This window comes from Oncorhynchus mykiss, chromosome 6 (assembly GCF_013265735.2).
Source record: "Oncorhynchus mykiss isolate Arlee chromosome 6, USDA_OmykA_1.1, whole genome shotgun sequence".
Classification (NCBI taxonomy): domain Eukaryota; kingdom Metazoa; phylum Chordata; class Actinopteri; order Salmoniformes; family Salmonidae; genus Oncorhynchus; species Oncorhynchus mykiss.
The window spans coordinates 15,240,672-15,261,399 of record NC_048570.1 but is presented as its reverse complement, the minus strand read 5'-3'; the positions used below and the strand labels follow the sequence as shown (position 1 = coordinate 15,261,399).

At 40.1% G+C, this 20,728-nt stretch overlaps 1 protein-coding gene across 3 annotated transcripts in view; it reads left to right on the top strand.

The window, feature by feature from the left end:
- Positions 1-20,728, top strand: part of LOC110525311 (EGF-like repeat and discoidin I-like domain-containing protein 3) — a 195,048-nt gene that overhangs the window by 127,535 nt on the left and 46,785 nt on the right. For all 3 annotated transcript variants that reach the window (XM_021605324.2, XM_036979443.1, XM_036979442.1), the window contains 3 exons: positions 11,933-12,088; positions 16,492-16,636; positions 16,846-17,030. In XM_021605324.2, the coding sequence (XP_021460999.2) occupies positions 11,933-12,088; positions 16,492-16,636; positions 16,846-17,030 (486 nt within the window). The remainder of the gene's footprint in view (positions 1-11,932; positions 12,089-16,491; positions 16,637-16,845; positions 17,031-20,728) is intronic.

Here is a 20,728-nt window from a genome sequence, read left to right as displayed (position 1 = left end):
TTCCTGGACCTGCGACTAAAAGCAAGATACATATGGACAGTACTAAAACAAATGATCTAATGATTCTGTCTCTTCACAGCAAAATCTACAGAGCTGGAATGGTTGTATCCTCCATATATATAACATTATATTGGTTCCAAGAATGTTGTATAATAATATTAATTTAAAAATTCAAAGTTTTGATTCCGGCGTCTTTTTGCGTATCAGTTCATAAACAATGTGCCTTGGAATCTCTTCTCAACTACTTTGCAATCTATATGGCACAGCTGTTAATATTTGGTCCTTGAATGAAACTCATTCAAATCACCCAGCAGTACTATCTGTAGAGTTAGCTCCAGGTAAATGTTGCAATTGTTCAGCCATTCCTAGACCTGCAACGAAAAACAAGCTTCATATGTACAGTACCAAAACAAATGATCTAATGATTCTGTCTCTTCACAGCAAAATCTGCAGAGCTGGAATGGTTGTATCCTCCATTAATATAACATTATATTGGTTGCAAGAATATTCTAACTTGCAACTTTCTATTGCTTATTTTAGAAATAGCATTATTTTATATTTGGAGACTTAATGGCTTTAATTGCATCTAGAAGTTCCTCCTCTGTTAGTTGGCCTTCACATGACTCTTTCTGTACAGCTGTTAATTTTACATTATTCATAGAAAAAATGTTATGGATATAACTTCGGTTAGTGGAGATGGAGGAGACTGAAACGAAAACATATGTTAAAAGTACTTTGCTTCCTATATCAAAATATTGTTTGGTGAATCATGGGTGACGCCGTCATTTCTTACAAGCTTCAGTAAATTATTTTTGGTAGCATTTCTATGTTGAAGATTAAAAAATGTGTTGTCATTGTCCTTTAACTTTCAGCACCCATTGTGCTTCACATTTCTCTTCTGCAACTCTGAGGATATCAAGGGAGTTGTATGTTGAACTTTATTTCTGTATGCACAGGTTTTGCAAGTGGTTTGGTTGATTGTGGTGGTTTATTAGTGTTTTGGTTGATTGTGGTGGTTCGTTAGTGTTTTGGCTGATTGTGGTGGTTTATTAGTGTTTTGGTTGATTGGGGTGGTTTATTAGTGTTTTGGTTGATTGTGGTGGTTTATTAGTGTTTTGGTTGATTGTGGTGGTTCGTTAGTGTTTTGGCTGATTGTGGTGGTTTATTAGTGTTTTGGTTGATTGGGGTGGTTTATTAGTGTTTTGGTTGATTGTGGTGGTTTATTAGTGTTTTGGCTGATTGTGGTGGTTTATTAGTGTTTTGGCTGATTGTGGTGGTTTATTAGTGTTTTGGTTGATTGGGGTGGTTTTTTAGTGTTTTGGTTGATTGTGGTGGTTTATTAGTGTTTTGGTTGATTGTGGTGGTTTATTAGTGTTTTGGTTGATTGTGGTGGTTCGTTAGTGTTTTGGCTGATTGTGGTGGTTTCTTAGTGTTTTGGTTGATTGTGGTGGTTTATTAGTGTTTTGGCTGATTGTGGTGGTTTATTAGTGTTTTGGTTGATTGGGGTGGTTTATTAGTGTTTTGGTTGATTGTGGTGGTTTATTAGTGTTTTGGTTGATTGTGGTGGTTTATTAGTGTTTTGGTTGATTGTGGTGGTTCGTTAGTGTTTTGGCTGATTGTGGTGGTTTCTTAGTGTTTTGGTTGATTGTGGTGGTTTATTAGTGTTTTGGTTCATTGTGGTGGGTTATTACTGTTGGTGAGATGTGGTGTGTCTGCTGTATCATGCAGTTTATCTTTTGCTGTTGTATTGATTTATTGATTTATCATGTTTGAGCTGTTTGTTCTCAGGGCACCATTAAGAATAAGACCCTGGTCTCAATTGGGCTCCCCTGAATAAATACAAGTTAAATAAAATGTAATTGTCACTTTTAGTCTGAACTACTATTGTTCTTTCTCAAGCTGTTTTTGCTCAAGGTTGTTTTGCTTAGCAGTTCACACATGTGGAAGTATATTATTTCATGTACAGCTGTAGGACCTTATTTGAGCTATATTGTCACAGCAAAATACTTCTGCAGCAACAGGATTTTAAAGTTTAGTCCATTAATGTTGCTTGTATTGGTGGTTAGGCTGTTAGCTGACCAGAAGTAGGTTACATGAAAAGCGCAATACTATTAATATAACCGTGTGTTAGTCTGTATTTTCAATGACATTATGCAAATTGTAAAGTTATGCCAGGTCGCAATTGTAAATGAGAACTTGTTCTCAACTTGCCTACCTGGTTAACCTTTCTGATCTCCCCATCCCGGATCCGGGTTCGTGAATACAGACTCAAGCTCATTACCATAACGCAACGTTAACTATTCATGAAAATCGCAAATGAAATGAAATAAATATGCTAGCTCTCAAGCTTAGCCTTTTGTTAACAACACTGTCATCTCAGATTTTCAAAATATGCTTCTCAACCATTGCAAAACAAGCATTTGTGTAACAGTATTGATGGCTAACGTAGCATTTAGCATTAGCATTCAGCTGGCAACATTTACACAAAAAAACAGAAAAGCATTCAAAAAAATCATTTACCTTTGAAGAACTTCAGATGTTTTCAATGAGGAGACTCTCAGATAGCAAATGTTCAGTTTTTCCTGAAAGATTATTTGTTTAGGACAAATCGCTCCGTTTTCTGCGTCACGTTTAGCTATGAAAAAACCCCTGTATCCAGGATTGTGTAAATCTATCAGCAAGCTCATTAGCATAACACAACGTTAACTATTTATGAAAATCGCAAATGAAATGAAATAAATATGCCATCTCTCAAGCTTAGCCTTTTGTAAACAACACTGTCATCTCAGATTTTCAAAATATGCTTCTCAACCATAGGAAAACAATAATTTGTGTAAAAGTAGCTAGCTAGAGTTAGCATTTCGCATTAGCATTTAGCGTTAGCATTAGCGTTAGCATCCAGCACGCAACATTAACAAAAACATAAAAGCCTTCAAATAAAATCATTTACCTTTGAAGAACTTCTGATGTTTTCAATGAGGATACTCTCAGTTAGATAGCAGATGCTCAGTTTTTCCAAAAAGATTCCTTGTGTATTAGAAATAGCTCCGTTTTATACATCACATTTGGCTACCAAAAAAAATCCATAAATTCAGTCCTCAAAACGCAAACTTTTTTCCAAATTAACTCCATAATATCGACTGAAAACATGGCAAACGTTGTTTAGAATCAATCCTCAAGGTGTTTTTCACATATCTCTTCATTGATACATCGTTCTTGGACACATGCTTTCTCTCCTGAATCCCAGGAGAAAATGCCCGCACCTGAAGATTACGCACAAATTTAGACAAAGGACACCGGGCGGACCTCTGGAAAATGTAGTCTCTTATGGCCAATCTTCCAATGATATGCCTACAAATACGTCACAATGCTGCTAAGACCTTGGGCGAACGACAGAAAGTGTAGGCTCATTCGTTGCGCAATCACAGCCATATAAGGAGAGAATGGAAAACAGAGCTTCAGAAATTCTGCTAATTCCTGGGTGATGCATCATCTTGGTTTCGCCTGTAGAATGAGTTCTGGGGCACTTACAGACAAAATCTTTGCAGATTCTGAAACTTCAGAGTGTTTTCTTTCCAAAACTGTCAAGAATATGCATAGTCGAGCATCTTTTCGTGACAAAATATCGCGCTTAAAACGGGAACGTTTTTTATCCAAAAATGAAATAGCGCCCCTAGAGCTCTAACTGGTTAAATAAAGGTGAAAAAAATAAATAATAATAAAATAAAATCACGAACCTCACCTGCCTTTCATGCAGTGCCAAAAAATCATCAGCAACAAAAGAGGGATCAAGTTAAGATCCTACATCTGTAGGCACTGCACTACAGAACACCTCACAGGGTTTATCAGATCACAGTATGAACATATGTGAACAACATGAATTAAATGAAGTAATAATCATGATCAGTAATTTCTACTGGTCAGTGCTGACTTCCTCCACACAGTAAGCTTTAAAGTTCAAATGACAGCAGGGAAACGGCATTCACATTCACGACTTTAGGCGTCTACTAAGTCAGTGGAACTAATCGGCCTGGCATGAAAACATATTCTTAATTCTGACAAGAACACAGTATGTGACTGGTCCATTCTGAGTCTCTAAAGAATGTGTAGGAGCATTATTACAGCCTGTGTGAATGACACAGTGTCATCGCTGAGGGGGGTGGATCGACGTGACTCAACCGATGTGCCACATTAGGGGCTTAAAACGCAATGCTTCCTCCATTTAGGTCTTGAATACTTTGGCAGGTCCTCTGCCACTTCAAAAAAACACAGGGAAATAAAAATAAATGCTTGTCGAGGAGACCATTGCCAAAGCTAATTGACCATTTTCAAACAATTACTGTATAAAAGAGTGGAGGATTTTAAGGACGACAGAATATCTTGAAATCGCAGTTTAAGAGTGGAATGATGTGAACTACAGTAGTGAGCTGGAAAGACTTGAGTTTCTGATAACACCTGGTCTCACTTCTGTCTTACCTCAAGAGGCATGAGACATCTTACTCAAGAAGCAGGAGGCATCTTACTCAAGAAGCAGGAGGCATCTTACTCAAGAAGCAGGAGGCATCTTACTCAAGAAGCTGGAGACATCTTACTCAAGAAGCAGGAGGCATCTTACTCAAGAAGCAGGAGGCATCTTACTCAAGAAGCAGGAGGCATCTTACTCAAGAAGCAGGAGACATCTTACTCAAGAAGTAGGAGGCATCTTACTCAAGAAGCAGGAGGCATCTTACTCAAGAAGCAGGAGGCATCTTACTCAAGAAGCAGGAGGCATCTTACTCAAGAAGCAGGAGGCATCTTTCTCAAGATGCAGGAGACATCATACTCAAGAGGCAAGATGTGATCCGACTCTACTGGCTCTAACAGATTTGCTAAAAATATATATTGTTTGCAGATGGGTTTAATGGTTGTGTTTTATAAAGGGTGGACGTTTTGTTTTGAGTACATACTTACACTACACTGTTAGTGGGGAAACGGTGTAGCAATGTACAGATAAGTGAGGTTCCATTGCCTCAATAAGCACCAGCAAATTACAAAACTTTGAAGAGCAGCCATAATGGCGGCAGATGAGGGGCCATCTGACCTCAAACCCTTTCCCGTCTCAGAGACTCTCGACTGGGCCATCTCTTCCAGACCTCCCCCTCCATGGAGTTCACACTGAGCTCTTCTCGTATCCCTGTCACTGCCGAATTGAGATCATGATGGGGGAAATTATCCTCATGTTATGCAGTGTCATTTTGATATACAGCCGGGGGAATTATGGGCCTTTTATGTCAGTCCGCTCACACTGAATCAATTTTCTCAAACTTACAATCACCGCTGAGCAGTATCCAGGCAGATGTTCTCAACAGAGCCTCACTCAGCGTGAACTAAGACACTACCAGTATTGTGTGGAGTGACTGAAGTGTGTTTGTAAGTGGTCATTATCCGTGCAAAGAATCACACCAATTACCTGAGCACTAGGCCTTTTAGTCACAGTAGACTAATGAGAGAGAGAGAAGATGAGAAGATGTTGTTCTCCAGAATATGAAAAAAAACAAGAGATAAGTGGGGAATAAGTGGGTGTTCATTGTGTCTTTGATTGCATTGAGGATGCGGTGTAAGACTTTGTCAAGAAGACTTGAGTTACTGTAGTCAGCAAGTGAAGAAGTACATGCTCAGAGTGCATAGGCGTATTTAATCTCAGAGGCTAAGTTTAGCCCTTGTGGTGTTGTTCCAAGAAAATATTGTCAATCCATCATTATCATCAATAGGGGCCTTTTTGGTTTTCACAGTATGATGTCTCTCATTCTTGTGGGACACAGTTCATTTGGGTTTCCCCTGATTTCACTCCAGGATGTTACGTGTGGTAGCAGCCGTCGTGAGGAAGTAGCAGTTGCCAAATGTACGGTGCATTCAGAAAGTATTCAGACCCCTTGACTCTGTCCACATTTTTGTTATGTTTATAGCCTTATTCTAAAATGGATGAAATCGTTTTTTCCCCCTCATCAATCTACATACAATACCCCATAATTACAATGCAAAAACTATTGCAAATGTATTACAATAAAAAAACTGATATCACATTTACTTAAGTATTCAGACTTTGTAGGACCTTTGGCAGCGATTACAGCTTACAGTCTTCTTGGGTATGAAGCTACAAGCTTGGTACATCTGTATTTGGGAAGTTTCTCCCATTCTTCTAGGCAGATCCTCTCAAGCTCTGTCAGGTTGGATGGAAACCGTCACTGCACAGCTATTTTCTGGTCTCTCCAGAGATGTTAGATCGGTTTCAAGTCCGGGCTCTGACAAGACCAATCAACGACATTCAGAGACTTGTCCCGAAGCCACGCCTGGATTGTCTTGGCTGTGTGCTTAGGTTCGTTGTCCTGTTGGGAGGTAAACCTTAGCCCCAGTCTGAGGTCCTGAGTGCTCTGTAGCAGGTTTTCATCAAGTATCTTTCTGTACATTACTTCGTTCATCTTTCCCTCGATCCTGACTAGTCTCCCGGTCGCTGCCGCTGAAAAACATCCCCACAGCATGATGCTGCCGCCACCATGCTTCACCATAGGGATGGTCCCAGGTTTCCTCCAGATGTGACGCTTGGCATTCAGGCCAAAGAGTTCAATCTTGGTTTCATCACACCAGAGAATCTTGTGACTTTTGGCAAACTTCAAGCAGACTGTCATGTGCTTTTTACAGAGTGTTGTTTGTCTGGCCATTCTACCAAAAACGCGTGATTGTTAGAGTACTGCAGATATGTTTGTCCTTCTGCAAGGTTCGCCCATCTCCACAGAGGAACTCTGGAGCTCTGTCAGCTCTGGAGCTCTGACGGTTCAGAACTCTGGAGCTCTGAACCATCAGGTTCTTGGTCACCTCCCTGACCAAGGCCCTTTTCCCCCGATTGCTCAGTTTGGCTGGGCAGCCAGCTCTAAGAAGAGTCTTGGTGGTTCCAAACTTCTTCCATTTAAGAATGATGAAGAACACTGTGTTCTTGGGGACCGTCAATGCTGCAGAAATGCTTTGGTACCCTTTCCCAGATCTGTGCCTCGACATAATCCTGTCTCGGTGCTCTACGGGCAATTCCTTCGACCTCATGGCTTGGTTTTTGCGCTAACATGCACTGTCAACTGTGGGACCTTATGTCGACAGGTTTGTGCCATTCCAAATCCTGTCCAATCAATTGAATTTACCACAGGTGGACTCTAATCAAGTTGTAGAAACGTCTCAAACATGATCAATGGAAACAGGATGCACCTGAGCTCAATGTCGAGTCTCATAGCAAATGGTCTGAATACTTAAATAAGGTATTTCTATTTTTATGTAAAAAAAGAAAAATTCTAAAAAATTCTAAAAACCTGTTTTTACTTTGTGTTTATGGGGTATTATGTTGTAGATTGATGAGGAAAATGTGTTATTTATTCCACTTGTCATGACGTTGGCCTGGGGGGGAGGTTTATGACAGTCATAAATACCTCCTCCCCCCTTTTTCCTCTCTCTACCCTACTGATGTTACATTTGCAAAACCCTTGGTTAACATAGAGATTCTTGGAACATCAGAAGGTGGGGGGAGATGAACTATATTCTGGTAATCCGAACAATTGAACATATGCGGTGGTACTTAATGAATATGATGTCAGTTCGGTTGTCATCTGAAACATTCTTATCAATGATAAGATGACATAAACTCTACAGTGGAAAGTCTACACATCAGAGTTATCGGATTCACATGGAATTGTTGTTCAATTTAAATTTTTTAATATGAAATTATTTGTGTTGGGATGAAATGTGACGTGAGGACGGCGGTCCGATGTCAGAATGGTTCAGATAATAACTACAGAACGAAGCCAACATCAGTGTGAGCTTTGGTTGCGAACAGTATGAACTTTGAACTCTTATTCACTACAGAAGTGATACCTCCTAGCCGTTGAGTTAGCAACAGCCGCTGCAAACGAGGGTTAGGAAGGAACAGACAGAGTATCCCGTCTACCACGCAATGACGTTACTACAACATATTCAATTTACCAGCAGAGACATTCTTCAAAGGACGAAGGACTCGGTTGGGCAACACGGCCTTCCATCTACCACCAACCTACCGAAGCGCAGCTCAGAGTAAATATTTATTGCATTTTCCTTTTCCAAATGGGCGGTAATTTAGAATGCATAAGATTCTGTATTTACGATAGCACAGCTTCGCACTTTGTTCCTCAGTCTTCCTGCTCTTTCACTCAAACCCAGCCCCTTTTCTTTTGTGTAACAAGCTGTCATATCTGTTCCGCCCGCTAGGGACATTTTCCTTTATGAAGTAATTTGTTATCAAGTTATGATTTAATTTAGTGTATGTGTAATTCTGTGTGATTAGGTTAGGTATTTAGTAAGTAAGTAATTAAACCCAATTTTGTATTGCCGGTTCAACTTGTTAGCCAGGGTTCGTGCAGATAACCAAGAATTTACAACTTTCTGATGATACCAAATTAAGATGACGACTAATATTGACTGCTATTGATGTAAAATATTACTAGGTCTTTAAGAGTTTATTCGGAAGATAACAGCTCTATAAATATTATGTTGTGGTGCCCGACTCTCTAGTTAATTACATTTACATGATTAGCTCAATCAGGTAATATTAATTACGGGAAAATTATTTTATAGAATAGCATGTCATATCATTTAATCCGGCATAGCCAAAGACACAACACACTTTAGAATAACGCTGTAACAAAATGTGGAAAAGGGGAAGGGGTCTGAATGCTTACCAAATGCACTGTACCTCAACACTGTAGAGGTGCACTGTACCTCAATAATTTTGACCCAGTTATGACTGTTGTGAAAATGAATCAGATTAATCTGAGACTGTGTGTATGTGTGTGTGTGTGTGTGTGTGTGTGTGTGTGTGTGTGTGTGTGTGTGTGTGTGTGTGTGTGTGTGTGTGTGTGTGTGTGTTTGCACCTGTCTTTGTTTCTTTCCATATGTGTTCATTCAGCACAGCACCAGTCCTTAGTTACCACCATACACCCTCATCTATTACAGCAGCAGTCCTTAGTTACCATCATAGGCTGTATTCTATTACAATTCTGTCATCATATGGAGCTATTAAAATTAATAATAAAATAACTTCTGACTGAAGAAAATACTCTCTCTCTCTCCTTCTCTCTTATAATGGTCATACTGCTGTGCGTCAAACTTAAGGATTCTAACTGAAGCCCCAACCCGTCTCTGTCAGAAGTGCTTTAGTTTGGCAGTATATTGACAGGCTAGATTGGATTGACTGGATGGCTGACTGAATGTGGTGTGAGGGGATAGACTAATGTTGCATTCACACACAGTCCTGAGGAAGATAGATGACCTTGACAGGAACAGATAAAAGATCTGAGTGTAATAGCCAGAGGATGTCTGACACACACCGGTGTGCCCTAGGAGAAAGTCCACTGTGTGCAGCTCACCCTGCACTAACATAAATAACATGATACTCTTGAAGTAATATGGCTACATGTTCATCTGCCTCACCTAACGCCCATTCTGGTGGGAAGCTGCTATAGACCACCAAGTGCTAACACTCAGTATCTGGATAATATCTTTGGAATGCTTGATAATGTATGTGATATCAACAGAGAGGTATATTTTCTGGGTGATTTTAAATATTGACTGGCTTTCATCAAGCTGCCCACTCAAGAAAAAGCTTCAAACTGTAACCAGTGCCTTATCAGTCAACCTACAAAGGTAGTTACAAACAGCACAGGAATTAAATCATCAATATGTATTGATCACATCTTTACTAGTGCTGCAGAAATTAGCTTGAAAGCAGTATCCAAATCCATTGGCTGTAGTGATCACAATATAGTAGACATATCTAGGAAAACCAAAGTTCCAATATAGTGTATAAGAGGTCATACAATACGTTTTGTAAAGATTCCTATGTTGTTGATGTAAATAATATTTGTTGCACTTGACACATTTATGAAATTGCTTTTTCCAGTTACTAATAAGCATCCACCTATTAAGAAAAGTCATTTTAAAAAATGTTTAAATTCCTGTGGATTGATGGGGAATTGAAAACTTGTATGGTTGAGAAGGATGAGGCAAAAGGAATTGAAAATAAGTCTGATTGGCAAACATTGCAAATTGAGAAAACCTGTGACTAAACTGAATAAAAAGAAGAAGAAACTACACTATGAAACAAAGATAAATTACATAAAGAATGACAGTAAACGCTTTGGAGCAACTTAAATGACATTTTTGGGAAAAAAGCAAACTCAACTCCATCATTCATTGAATCATATTACTCATTCACAACAAAACCAACGGATATTGGCAACTACTTTAATGATTTTTTTCATTGGCAAGATTAGCAAATTTACGCATGACATGTAAGCAACAAACACTGACACTGTACATCCAAGTTTATCTGACCAAATTTTGAAAGACAAGCATTGTAATCTTGAATTCTGTAAAGTGAGTGTGGAAGAGGTGAGCAAAGTATTGTTGTCTATCAACATTGACAAGCCACTGGGGTCTGACAACTTGGATGGAAAATTACTGAGGATAATAGCGGACTTGCCATATTTTCAATTTAAGCTTACTAGAAAGTGTGTGCTCCCAGGCTTGGAGGGAAGCAAACACCATTCCGATACCTAAGAATAGTAAAGCCCTCTTACTGGCTCAAAAGCCTACCAATCAGCCTGTTACAAATCCTTAGTAATTTTTGGGATAAAAATAGTGTTTGACCAGATACAATGCTATTTTACAGTAAACAAATTGACAACAAACGTTCAACATGCTTATAGGGAAGGACATTCAACAAGCACAGCACTCACACAAATGACTGATGATTGGCTGAAAGAATATTATGATAAAAAGATTGTGGTGGCTGTTTTGTTAGACTTCGGTGCAGCTTTTGACATTATCGATCATAGTCTGCTGCTGGAAAAAATATATGTGTTATGGCTTTTCACCCCCTGCTATATTGTGGATAGAGTTACCTGTTTAACAGAACACAGAGGGTTTTCTTTAATGGAAGCCTCTCCAACAAAATCCACATAGAATCAGGAGTTCCCCGGGGCAGCCGTCTAGGCCCATTTATTTTTTCAATATTTACTAATGACATGCCATTGGCTTTGAGTAAAGCCAGTGTGTCTATGTATGCGGATGACTCAACACGATTCATGTCAGCTACTACAGTGACTGAAATTACTGCAACACTTAACAAAGAGTTGCAGTTAGTTTCAGAGTAGGTGGAAAGGAATTCTGATGATTTTTACAACTTAAAGGATTGTATTTGGGACAAATCATTCACTAAACCCTAAACCTCAATTAAATCTTGTAACAAATAATGTGGAAATAGAGCAAGTTGAGGTGACTAAAATGTTTGGAGTAACCCTGGATTGTAACTGTCATGGTCAAAAAATATTGGTACAACAGTAGCTAAGCTGGGGAGAAGTCTGTCCATAATAAAGCGCTGCTCTACCTTCTTAACAGCACTATCAACAAGACAGGTCCTACAGGCCCCAGTTTTGTCGTACCTGGACTACTGTTCATTTGTGTGGTCATGTGCCACAAAAATGGACATAGGGAATTTATAATTGGCTCAGTACAGGGCAGCATGACTGGCCCTTGGATGTGAACGGAGAGCTGATATTAATAATATATATGTCAATCTCTCCTGGTGGAAAGTGGAGGAGAGATTGACTTCATCACTATTTGTATTTATGAGAAGTGTTGACATGCTGAATGCACCGAGCTGTCTGTCTAAACTACTGGCACACTGCTCGGACATCCATGCATACCCCAGAAACATTGGCAGCAGCTAATGGGGATCCATAATAAATACAAATACACATGCTCACACACACAATACATACATGTATGAATATGTACACACATGCACAGTCACACACAGACACACAAACTCACAAACACAAGGTTCTTGATTGCTGTTTTATCCCTTATTTTCCTACAGATAAACCTACAGAGGAGGATGCGGGTCACGGGCCTAATTACCCAGGGTGCAAAGCGCATCGGCAGCCCAGAGTACGTCAAGTCTTACAAAGTGGCCTCTAGTGATGATGGCAAGACCTGGAGGACAAACAAAGTCAAGGGCACAGACGAGGACATGGTGAGACACACACACACAGCAACTGGAGACCACACACCAAGTCAAGGGCAGAGTGGAGGACATGATGAGATTACTTTTTAATTAGCCAGCTCACTCCGGGTTCCTCTTCCTAGCACTTACCCCCCTCCACTTTTTATGACTTTTAGATCGCGTTTTATACTATTTGGGGATAAACGGCCACCAAATAGACTCCCCGACACTCTGTCATTTTTGACAGCGCACCATGTCCCCTGTCCCGTCCTCCAACCAGCCATCCCCATTTTGACCCCTGCCACCAATGGATTGTGTATGTGTGCCATTCAGCGGGTGAATGGGCAAGACACAAGTTTTAAGTGCCATTGAACAGGGAACATGGTATGGTAGTAGGTGCCAGGCGCACCAGTTGTTCATGCTGAACGGTTTCTTGTGTGTATTGTGTGTACACCACCCAAGGACATGCAGCCAGCTTGACACTACTGTGGAAGCATTGGAGTCAACATGGGCCAGCATTCCTGTGGAACGCCTTCGACAGCTTGTAGAGTCCATGCCCGACAAATTGAGGCAGATCTGAGGACAAATGGGGGGTGCAACTCAATATTAGGAAGGTGTTCCTAATGTTTGTTATACTCAGTGTATGTATGTACAGTACCAGTCAAAAGTTTGGACACACCTACTCATCAAGGGTTTTCTTTATTTTTACTATTTTCTACATTGTAGAATAATAGTGAAGACATCAAAACTATGAAATAACACATATGGAATCATGTAATAACCCAAAAATGGTTAAACAAATCCAAATATATTTTAGATTTTAGATTCTTCAAAGTAGCTACCCTTTGCCTTGATGACAGCTTTTGCACAATCTTGGCATTCTCTCAACCAGCTTCATGAGGAATGCTTTTCCAAAAGTCTTGAAGGAGTTCCCACATATGCTGAGTACTTGTTGGCTGCTTTTCCATCACTCTGCTGTCCAACTCATCCCAAACCATCTCAATTGGGTTTAGGTTGTGTGATTGTGGAGGCCAGGTCATCTGATGCAGCACTCCATCACTCTCCTTGGTCAAATAGACTTTACACAGCCTGAAGGTGGTTTGGGGTTCATTGTCCTGTTGAAAAACAATTGATTGTCCCACTAAGTGCAAACCAGATTGGATGGCATATCGCTGTAGAATGCTGTGGTAGCCATGCTGGTTTAGTGTGCTTTGAATTCTAAATAAATCACCAACAGTATAACACCCCCACACCATCTCTCCTCCTCCATGTTTCACGGTGGAACCACACATGCGGAGATCATCTGTTCACCTACTCTGCGTCTCACAAAGACACAGCGGTTGGAACCAAAAATCTCAAATGTTTTCCTTTGCGAGTGTTTCTTTTGATGTTGAGATGTGTCTGTTACTCCGTGAAGCATTATTTTGGCTACAATCTGAGGTGCAGTTAACTCTAATTAACTTATTCTCTGCAGCAGAGGTAATTCTGGGTATTCCTTTCCTGTGGCTGTCCTCATGAGAGCCAGTTTCATCATAGCGCTTGATGGTTTTTGCGACTGCACTTGAAGAAACTTTCAAAGTTCTTGAAATTTTACAGATTGACTGACCTTCATGTCTTCATAACGAAATGATGGACTGTTTTTTCTCTTTGCTTATTTGAGCTGTTCTTGACATAATAAGAACTTGTTATTTTACTAAATAGGGCTATCTTCTGTACACCACCTCTACCTGTACACCACCTCTACCTGTACACCACCTCTACAACTGATTGGCTCAAATGCATTAAGAAGGAGAGAAATTCCATAAATTATGTTTTAACAAGGCTCACCTGTTAATTGAAATGCATTCCAGGTGACTACCTCATGAAGCTGGTTGAGAAAATGCCAAGAGTGTGCAAAGCTGTCATCAAGGCAAAGTGTGGCTACTTTGAAGAATCTCAAATATAAAATACTGTATATTTTGATTTGTTTAACACTTTTTGGTTATTACAAGTTTCCATATGTGTTATTTAATAGTTGTAATGTCTTCACTATTATTCCATCATGATGAAAATAGTAAAAATAAAGAAAAACCCTGGAATGAGTAGTTGTGTCCAAACTTTTGACAGGTACTGTATACAGTTGAAGTGGGAAGTTTACATACACCTTAGCCAAATACATTTAAATTCAGTTTTTCACAATCCCTGACATTTAATCCTAGTAAAAATTCCCTGTCTTAGGTCAGTTAGGATCACCACTTTATTTTAAGAATGTAAAATTTCAGAAAAATTGTAGAGAAAATTATTTATTTCAGCTTTTATTTCTTTCATCACATTCTCAGTGGGTCAGAAGTTTACATCCACTCAATTAGTATTTGGTAACATTGCCTTTAAATTGTTTAACTTGGGTCAAACGTTTTGGGTAGCCTTCCACAAGCTTCCCACAAATAGTTGGGTGAATTTTGTCCCATTCCTCCTGACAGTGCTGGCGTAACTGAGTCAGGTTTGTAGGCCTCCTTGCACACGCTTTTTCAGTTCTGCCCACAAAAATGTCTATAGGATTTGTGATGGCCACCCCAATACCTTGACTTTGTTGTCCTTAAGCCATTTTGCCACAACTTTGGAATTATGCTTGGGGTCATTGTCCATTTGGAAGACACATTTGTGACCAAGCTTTAACTTCCTGACTGATGTCTTTGTTTCAATATATCCACACAATTTTCTTTCCTCGTGATGTCAACTGTCAACTTAGTGTATGTAAACTTCTGACCCACTGGATTGTGATACAGTGAATTATAAGTGAAATAATCTGTCTGTAAACAATTGTTGGAATAATTACTTGTGTCATGCACAAAGTAGATGCCCTAACTGACTTGCCAAAACAATAGTTTATTAACAAGAAATTTGTGGAGTGGTTGAAAAACACATTTTAATGACTCCAACCTAAGTGTATGGAAACTTCCAACTTCAACTGTATATTCTGACAAAAATATAAACGCAACATGCAACAATTTCAATGATTTTACTGAATTATAGTTCATATGAGGAGATCAGTTCATTGAAATGGTCACAGATATCTTTCAAAAATGAGCCTCACAACAGGGCTATTTCTTAAGTATTTCTTTGCATTCAAAATTGCCATCGATAAAATACAATTGTTTTCATTGTCCGTAACTTATAACTGCCTATACCATAACCCCACTGCCACCATGGGGCACTCTGTTCACAACGTTGACATTGGCAAACTGCTTGCCCAAACGACATCATAAACTTGTTCTGCGGTTTTAAGGCCGGTTGGACGTACTGTTAAATTCTCTATAACAATGGTGGAGGTGGTTTATGGTAGATAAATTAGCATTAAACTATCTGGCAACAGCTCTGGTGGACATTCCTGCGATCAGCATGCCAATTGCATGCTCCCTCAAAACTTGAGACATCTGTGGCATTGTGTTCTATGACAAAACTGCACATTTTCGAGTGGCCTTTTATTGTCCCCAGAACAAGGTGCACCTGTGTCATGATCATGCTGTTTAATCAGCTTCTTGATATGCCACACCTGTCTGGGGGAGGATTATCTTGGCAAAGGATAAACACTCACTAACAGGAAGTAAACAGATGTGTTTACAAAATCTGAGAGTAATAAGCTTTTGTGCGTATGGAGAATTTCTGGTATATTTTATTTCAGCTCATGAAATATGGGACCAACACTTTACATGTTGCGTTTTATATTTTTGTTATATATACAGTATATAGTTGTTACTCTAACAACTGTAAGATTAATGAGGCATGCAGAACACCGGGATGAGAGACTAAACTCAAAACCCAGTTGTTAGTTTTCTTGCCTGAGATCTTTGAGTCTGACTGTGAGTGTGCTAGCCAGAGAGTAGACGGATGTTCTGACCCAGAGGGACCCCCCTTTTGAGTGCACCTCTGTGCAATGCTGACCTGAATTCATCCAGACAGAGCTGTATTCCTTAACACACACACACACACACACACACACACACACACACACACACACACACACACACACACACACACACACACACACACACACACACACACACACACACACACACACACACACAAACATACATACCACCTGAGAGGGTCCTGTGAAACACTATGTTAGTTCATTTGGGGATAGCACTGTAAAACAGTCTATATGGTATGGCAAGGTAATTGGTCCACTAATTCAAAACACATCGTGTGCTTACAAATTACCTGCTTAAATCGTGCAATTAAAAAAAATATTTTTCCTGTAATTTGAGCTCATTGAATGGCAGCAATTTGTTGAGTTTCGAGTAGACACTAGAGACCGTGTGAGAGACTGTTCACAGAGAGACTGTTCACAGAGAGACTGTTCACAGAGAGACTGTTCACAGAGACAATTTAATTCCCCCTTCCTATTCCTTTTAACCCCTCTTCTTCTTCTGTCGTATAATTTCCCTCCTCAGATATTCCGTGGAAATGTGGAAAACAACGCTCCCTCTGCCAACTCCTTCACCCCTCCCATTGAGGCGCAGTACGTGCGCATCTACCCCCAGGTCTGTAGGAGACACTGCACCCTGCGCATGGAGCTGCTCGGCTGTGAGCTCACAGGTAATAATTCATGACTAAAGGTTTGCACAGGTGTCGCACCACCGCGGGTAGAAGTTCCCCTTTTTGTAAGAACAGGACAGTTCTGCATTTCTCAAGAAATACAATAGGGGCGCCATTGAGTATTGACAAATCGTATTTCTTTGGAAGTATTGTTATGGAGTTTGCAGTTCTAGAAAGGACTGTTTCCACTAACTAGTTTGTTTCTACAGGCTGCTCTGAGCCCATGGGGATGAAGTCTGGCCACATCCAGGACTACCAGATCACAGCATCTAGCCTCTTCAGAACACTCAACATGGACATGTTCACCTGGGAACCCAGCAAGGCCCGTCTGGACAAACAGGGAAAGGTCAATGCCTGGACTTCTGGACGCAGTGACCAGTCCCAGTGGCTTCAGGTAGGAGGCTACCCCCCTGCTTCCCATCTAAGGAAACATAGGAACTGGAGTTTCTCCTGGCCACGTAATCTGACCAGGAAAAACAGAGGATCGTAGGAATAGCCCAGTCACATGGTCAGGTTAAATTAATTAGTTATTTTTCAGCAGAAACTTGCATAAAGGGAACTTATACTATATGCATTCAGAACATGTGGCTTATGGGGGAAACATACTTCAAATTTATTTTGCAAGCATCATACATCTACTAACCTTTTCTATAACTACTCCTGAATGCAACACCGGCCACGCCTGCACTGTGCTTGTGAATGTGTCCTCTTGTCCTCTTACCTTTAGCTGCAGCCCAGTACGTGCTTTAAGGTAACTGATTGTCTCAGACGACCCAGCCAGGGCCTTAAGCAAAGACGCATCCCTCAACGGACGCTTATAGTTTGTCCTCCCAGGAACTTGAGAAGTATCCCGTTACCAAAAAGCGTGAGAGTGACTTTGAGAGTATATGAGAAGATTTTGTCTAGAATAACAGTTGGGAACAGAGCAGGTCACATCTGTTTGGAATCACCGGGACTTAGCCAGATGTGAATGTGCATCAGTGTTTCAAAACAACCGTAGATATAGTCCAGATGCAGGATCTTAATTTGATCACCCTGTTGCAGGCAAACTTTAGTGTAATGCAGGAAATGTGTAACTTGTAATGCACTTGAGGTAAAAAAAAACTTCTGGATTTCAAACTTGATGTTCCCTTATGACAATGTGTCAATCCCTACAAAAATATCCATGAATGTCCTGTTGCTGCAGGATTATTTTCATGCTGTAACAAACTGCAGGGTTATTTTCATGCTGTAACAAACTGACTCAAATTAAGATTCTACATCTATGTGTCCTTATTGTTTTATTGCAGTGTCCGCAGTTGACTTAAGATGCTGAGAAGTTCCAGGGAAGGAGATAAAACCTTCTCCCTACAGGCTGCACTGGTTCCAACATTAATTAAACTATCCTGGCATTACAAAAGCTCTGTTATAAAACGTTGCTCGTTATGACACTGTCACCTGACCTGACAAGGACAAAACTCTGGATTCTAGTAGCCTAAGTAACATGTCCAGACTAGGGCCCAGAGTTTTCTAGCTGGTTAGGTGATATGGTAAAGAAAACTCCTGGGCCTAGACATTCTGCAGTAAAAATACAGGAATATTTTGTTTTCTAGAACAGTAAAATAAAGGGCATAGCATTTGTGTCTGATGGTCATCTCTGGGATCGGTTGTTCCCTGGCCTTTCTGTCGTCTCCTACCTCTCTGATAGTCCGTTAGAGCTTAGCGGTGACATAAACAGTGCCCCGCAGTAGTGCCCCCTTGTCTAGCCATAATTAGATTGGCTGAGCCTGGAGTGAGATATGTTTTTATCACAGCAAAGGCCTTCTAAGAAGGAAAAGGCCAGGCTGTGCGGTTAGACTAGCTCCAGACAGGCCATGAAGCTCAGTTGAATTGATTGCTGTGGATAGAGGGAAACTCGTGGTTTGATATTACATGCTGTGCCTACAGGAGGAGGGAGAGGCTATGAAGCCAGCTGTTAAATCAATGGCTTCCTCCAACGACAAGGATACATGGCGATACCCACTTCTCCCCACACCTTCTAGACTTGTGGCAAGGAAAAATAAATAGAAGCATTGATGTTTTCACCTCACATTAGTGTGTTTGTCACAGGAAGTATTGATGTTCATATGGTAATGCGTGGATGTGTTTGTTTATGTGTAGTGTATGGATACGTGGGATGTGTATGAATGGATTTACTCTACATATGAATGTCGGTGACTCTACTCACAGTTCAATATCTTCTCCGCACCAGTTGCCATGGTGAATAATTGATTACCAGTGACATTACTGGATGACTTTACACTTGATAGATGAATGGAATTAATCACACTTAGTGACAAATTAAGTATTCTAATTAATCAAGACAACTGCAGTAGAGCAGCAGCAAAAAAATCCTTTACAGAGTGCAAACACGCCAGACTAGATCTGGCCATGGAAGAGAATGAACACGCTCTCATCTGACTAACGAACCAGTCACTGTAATGAAATGTTGATATTGTCACATATGTATCTTTATCTTGAGGAGACCAAACAAACTTTGTGCATGATAAGGGTGAGACAGACTTTCGTTATGACTTTCATGATTGTTTTGTAAGACCCACCTGCTGACACCCCCATCTCCAGTGCCTGCATCACTCTCCGCCATATGGCCTCAAACTGCGCCATTTTTTTTCTTTCCATTGCCCACGCACTTTCAACATTTTGCGCCCTTGTTATCATTGAAGAATTAGTTGATTTCCAGTTTTTAAGTATACATTTTTTAAAGATGATTGATGAGAAAAGTATTGTCCAACCAATCGGGTATCTCACTGTGCCCTCATGTGCCGTGTCTTAAAATATGCAGATAGACAGATTAAAAGTACATTTACATTGTAATAATTCCCACTTTAAATGACATTCAGCTTATAAATGCTTCATAAAGCCTTCATAATGCCTTCAAAAGCACTACAAAAATGTGTTACAAAGCAGCTACAACCATATGTCATGCTTTATAAAGGGTTCATAAATGTGGCATAACTGTGTGACATAATCACCTATGTCAAATGTGACATAACCCACTAGGGTGAGTATGATATAAACATGTGCTTTATAAAGGGTGACAACATTTGCTGATAAGCTCTAAAGTGATGTCATGTTAGTCACATTACACCTCATCTCTTTCCCAGACACTTCGTGTGTGGAAGGTCTAGTGGACCAAAGCATCAAACTTGGCCATCAGTTAATTTTAAGAAGATAAATTGTGGAAATGGGCATGGTTTAGCCATTATTATGACTTTTTGACTGTGTTAAATAGTGACGATTATAAATAATTTACTCAGTAAGGTCACTCCCATAGAATTCTATGGTCACTCCTTCAAAGGCCAACTTTGAATGGTTGATATCCCAGGATTATACTCTATGTGCTGTGTGTGCAGTAGCCTAGGGACGACGTTACTCGAAGAAACACTTACCTTGATGAAAGCGCTCAACCTAAAGAAATTGAAAGTGTCTTTCTTCTGGAACCAAGTTACATGTTCCTCAGTACACAAACATGCACACACAAAAAAATAGCCATACAGCGCGGTGCTGGGCACATTCACCCACTCCCCCGTTGAAATATCAGCCACAAAATGTTGTCACCATTGTAACAGGTTGTAATCAAGCCCTGGTCTGGTCCGGCATGGGAACAGAAGATGAATACCTGGTGTGGTAGTCTCAGGTTGGACTACTCCAAATCATCTTGGTTCTGACACACGCACACAAACGCAAGCTTTGCAGGTCCATCAAATCATTTAAATACCTCTCACATCCTACAGTAACCTGTAGATCATGAGACAACCTTCTTAAATCAACAGAACGTTAATAACCTATCTATTTACACGTTATGTAGTGTCCTGTAATACTTAGATTGAAGTGAGACACCTTCGGTCATTCATAACACATAAAGACTATATCGCATGATGCTGTACTTAATTTAAATTCAAATACTTTTGGTCACTTATAACACATACATAAATGCCTTGTACCATATGACTCTGTACTTACTAGAAGGTCAGACACCTTTGGTCATTCATAACTCATATATAAAGGCTTAATGATTTCAACACAAATGTAGTAACACTTAGGGAATTATCA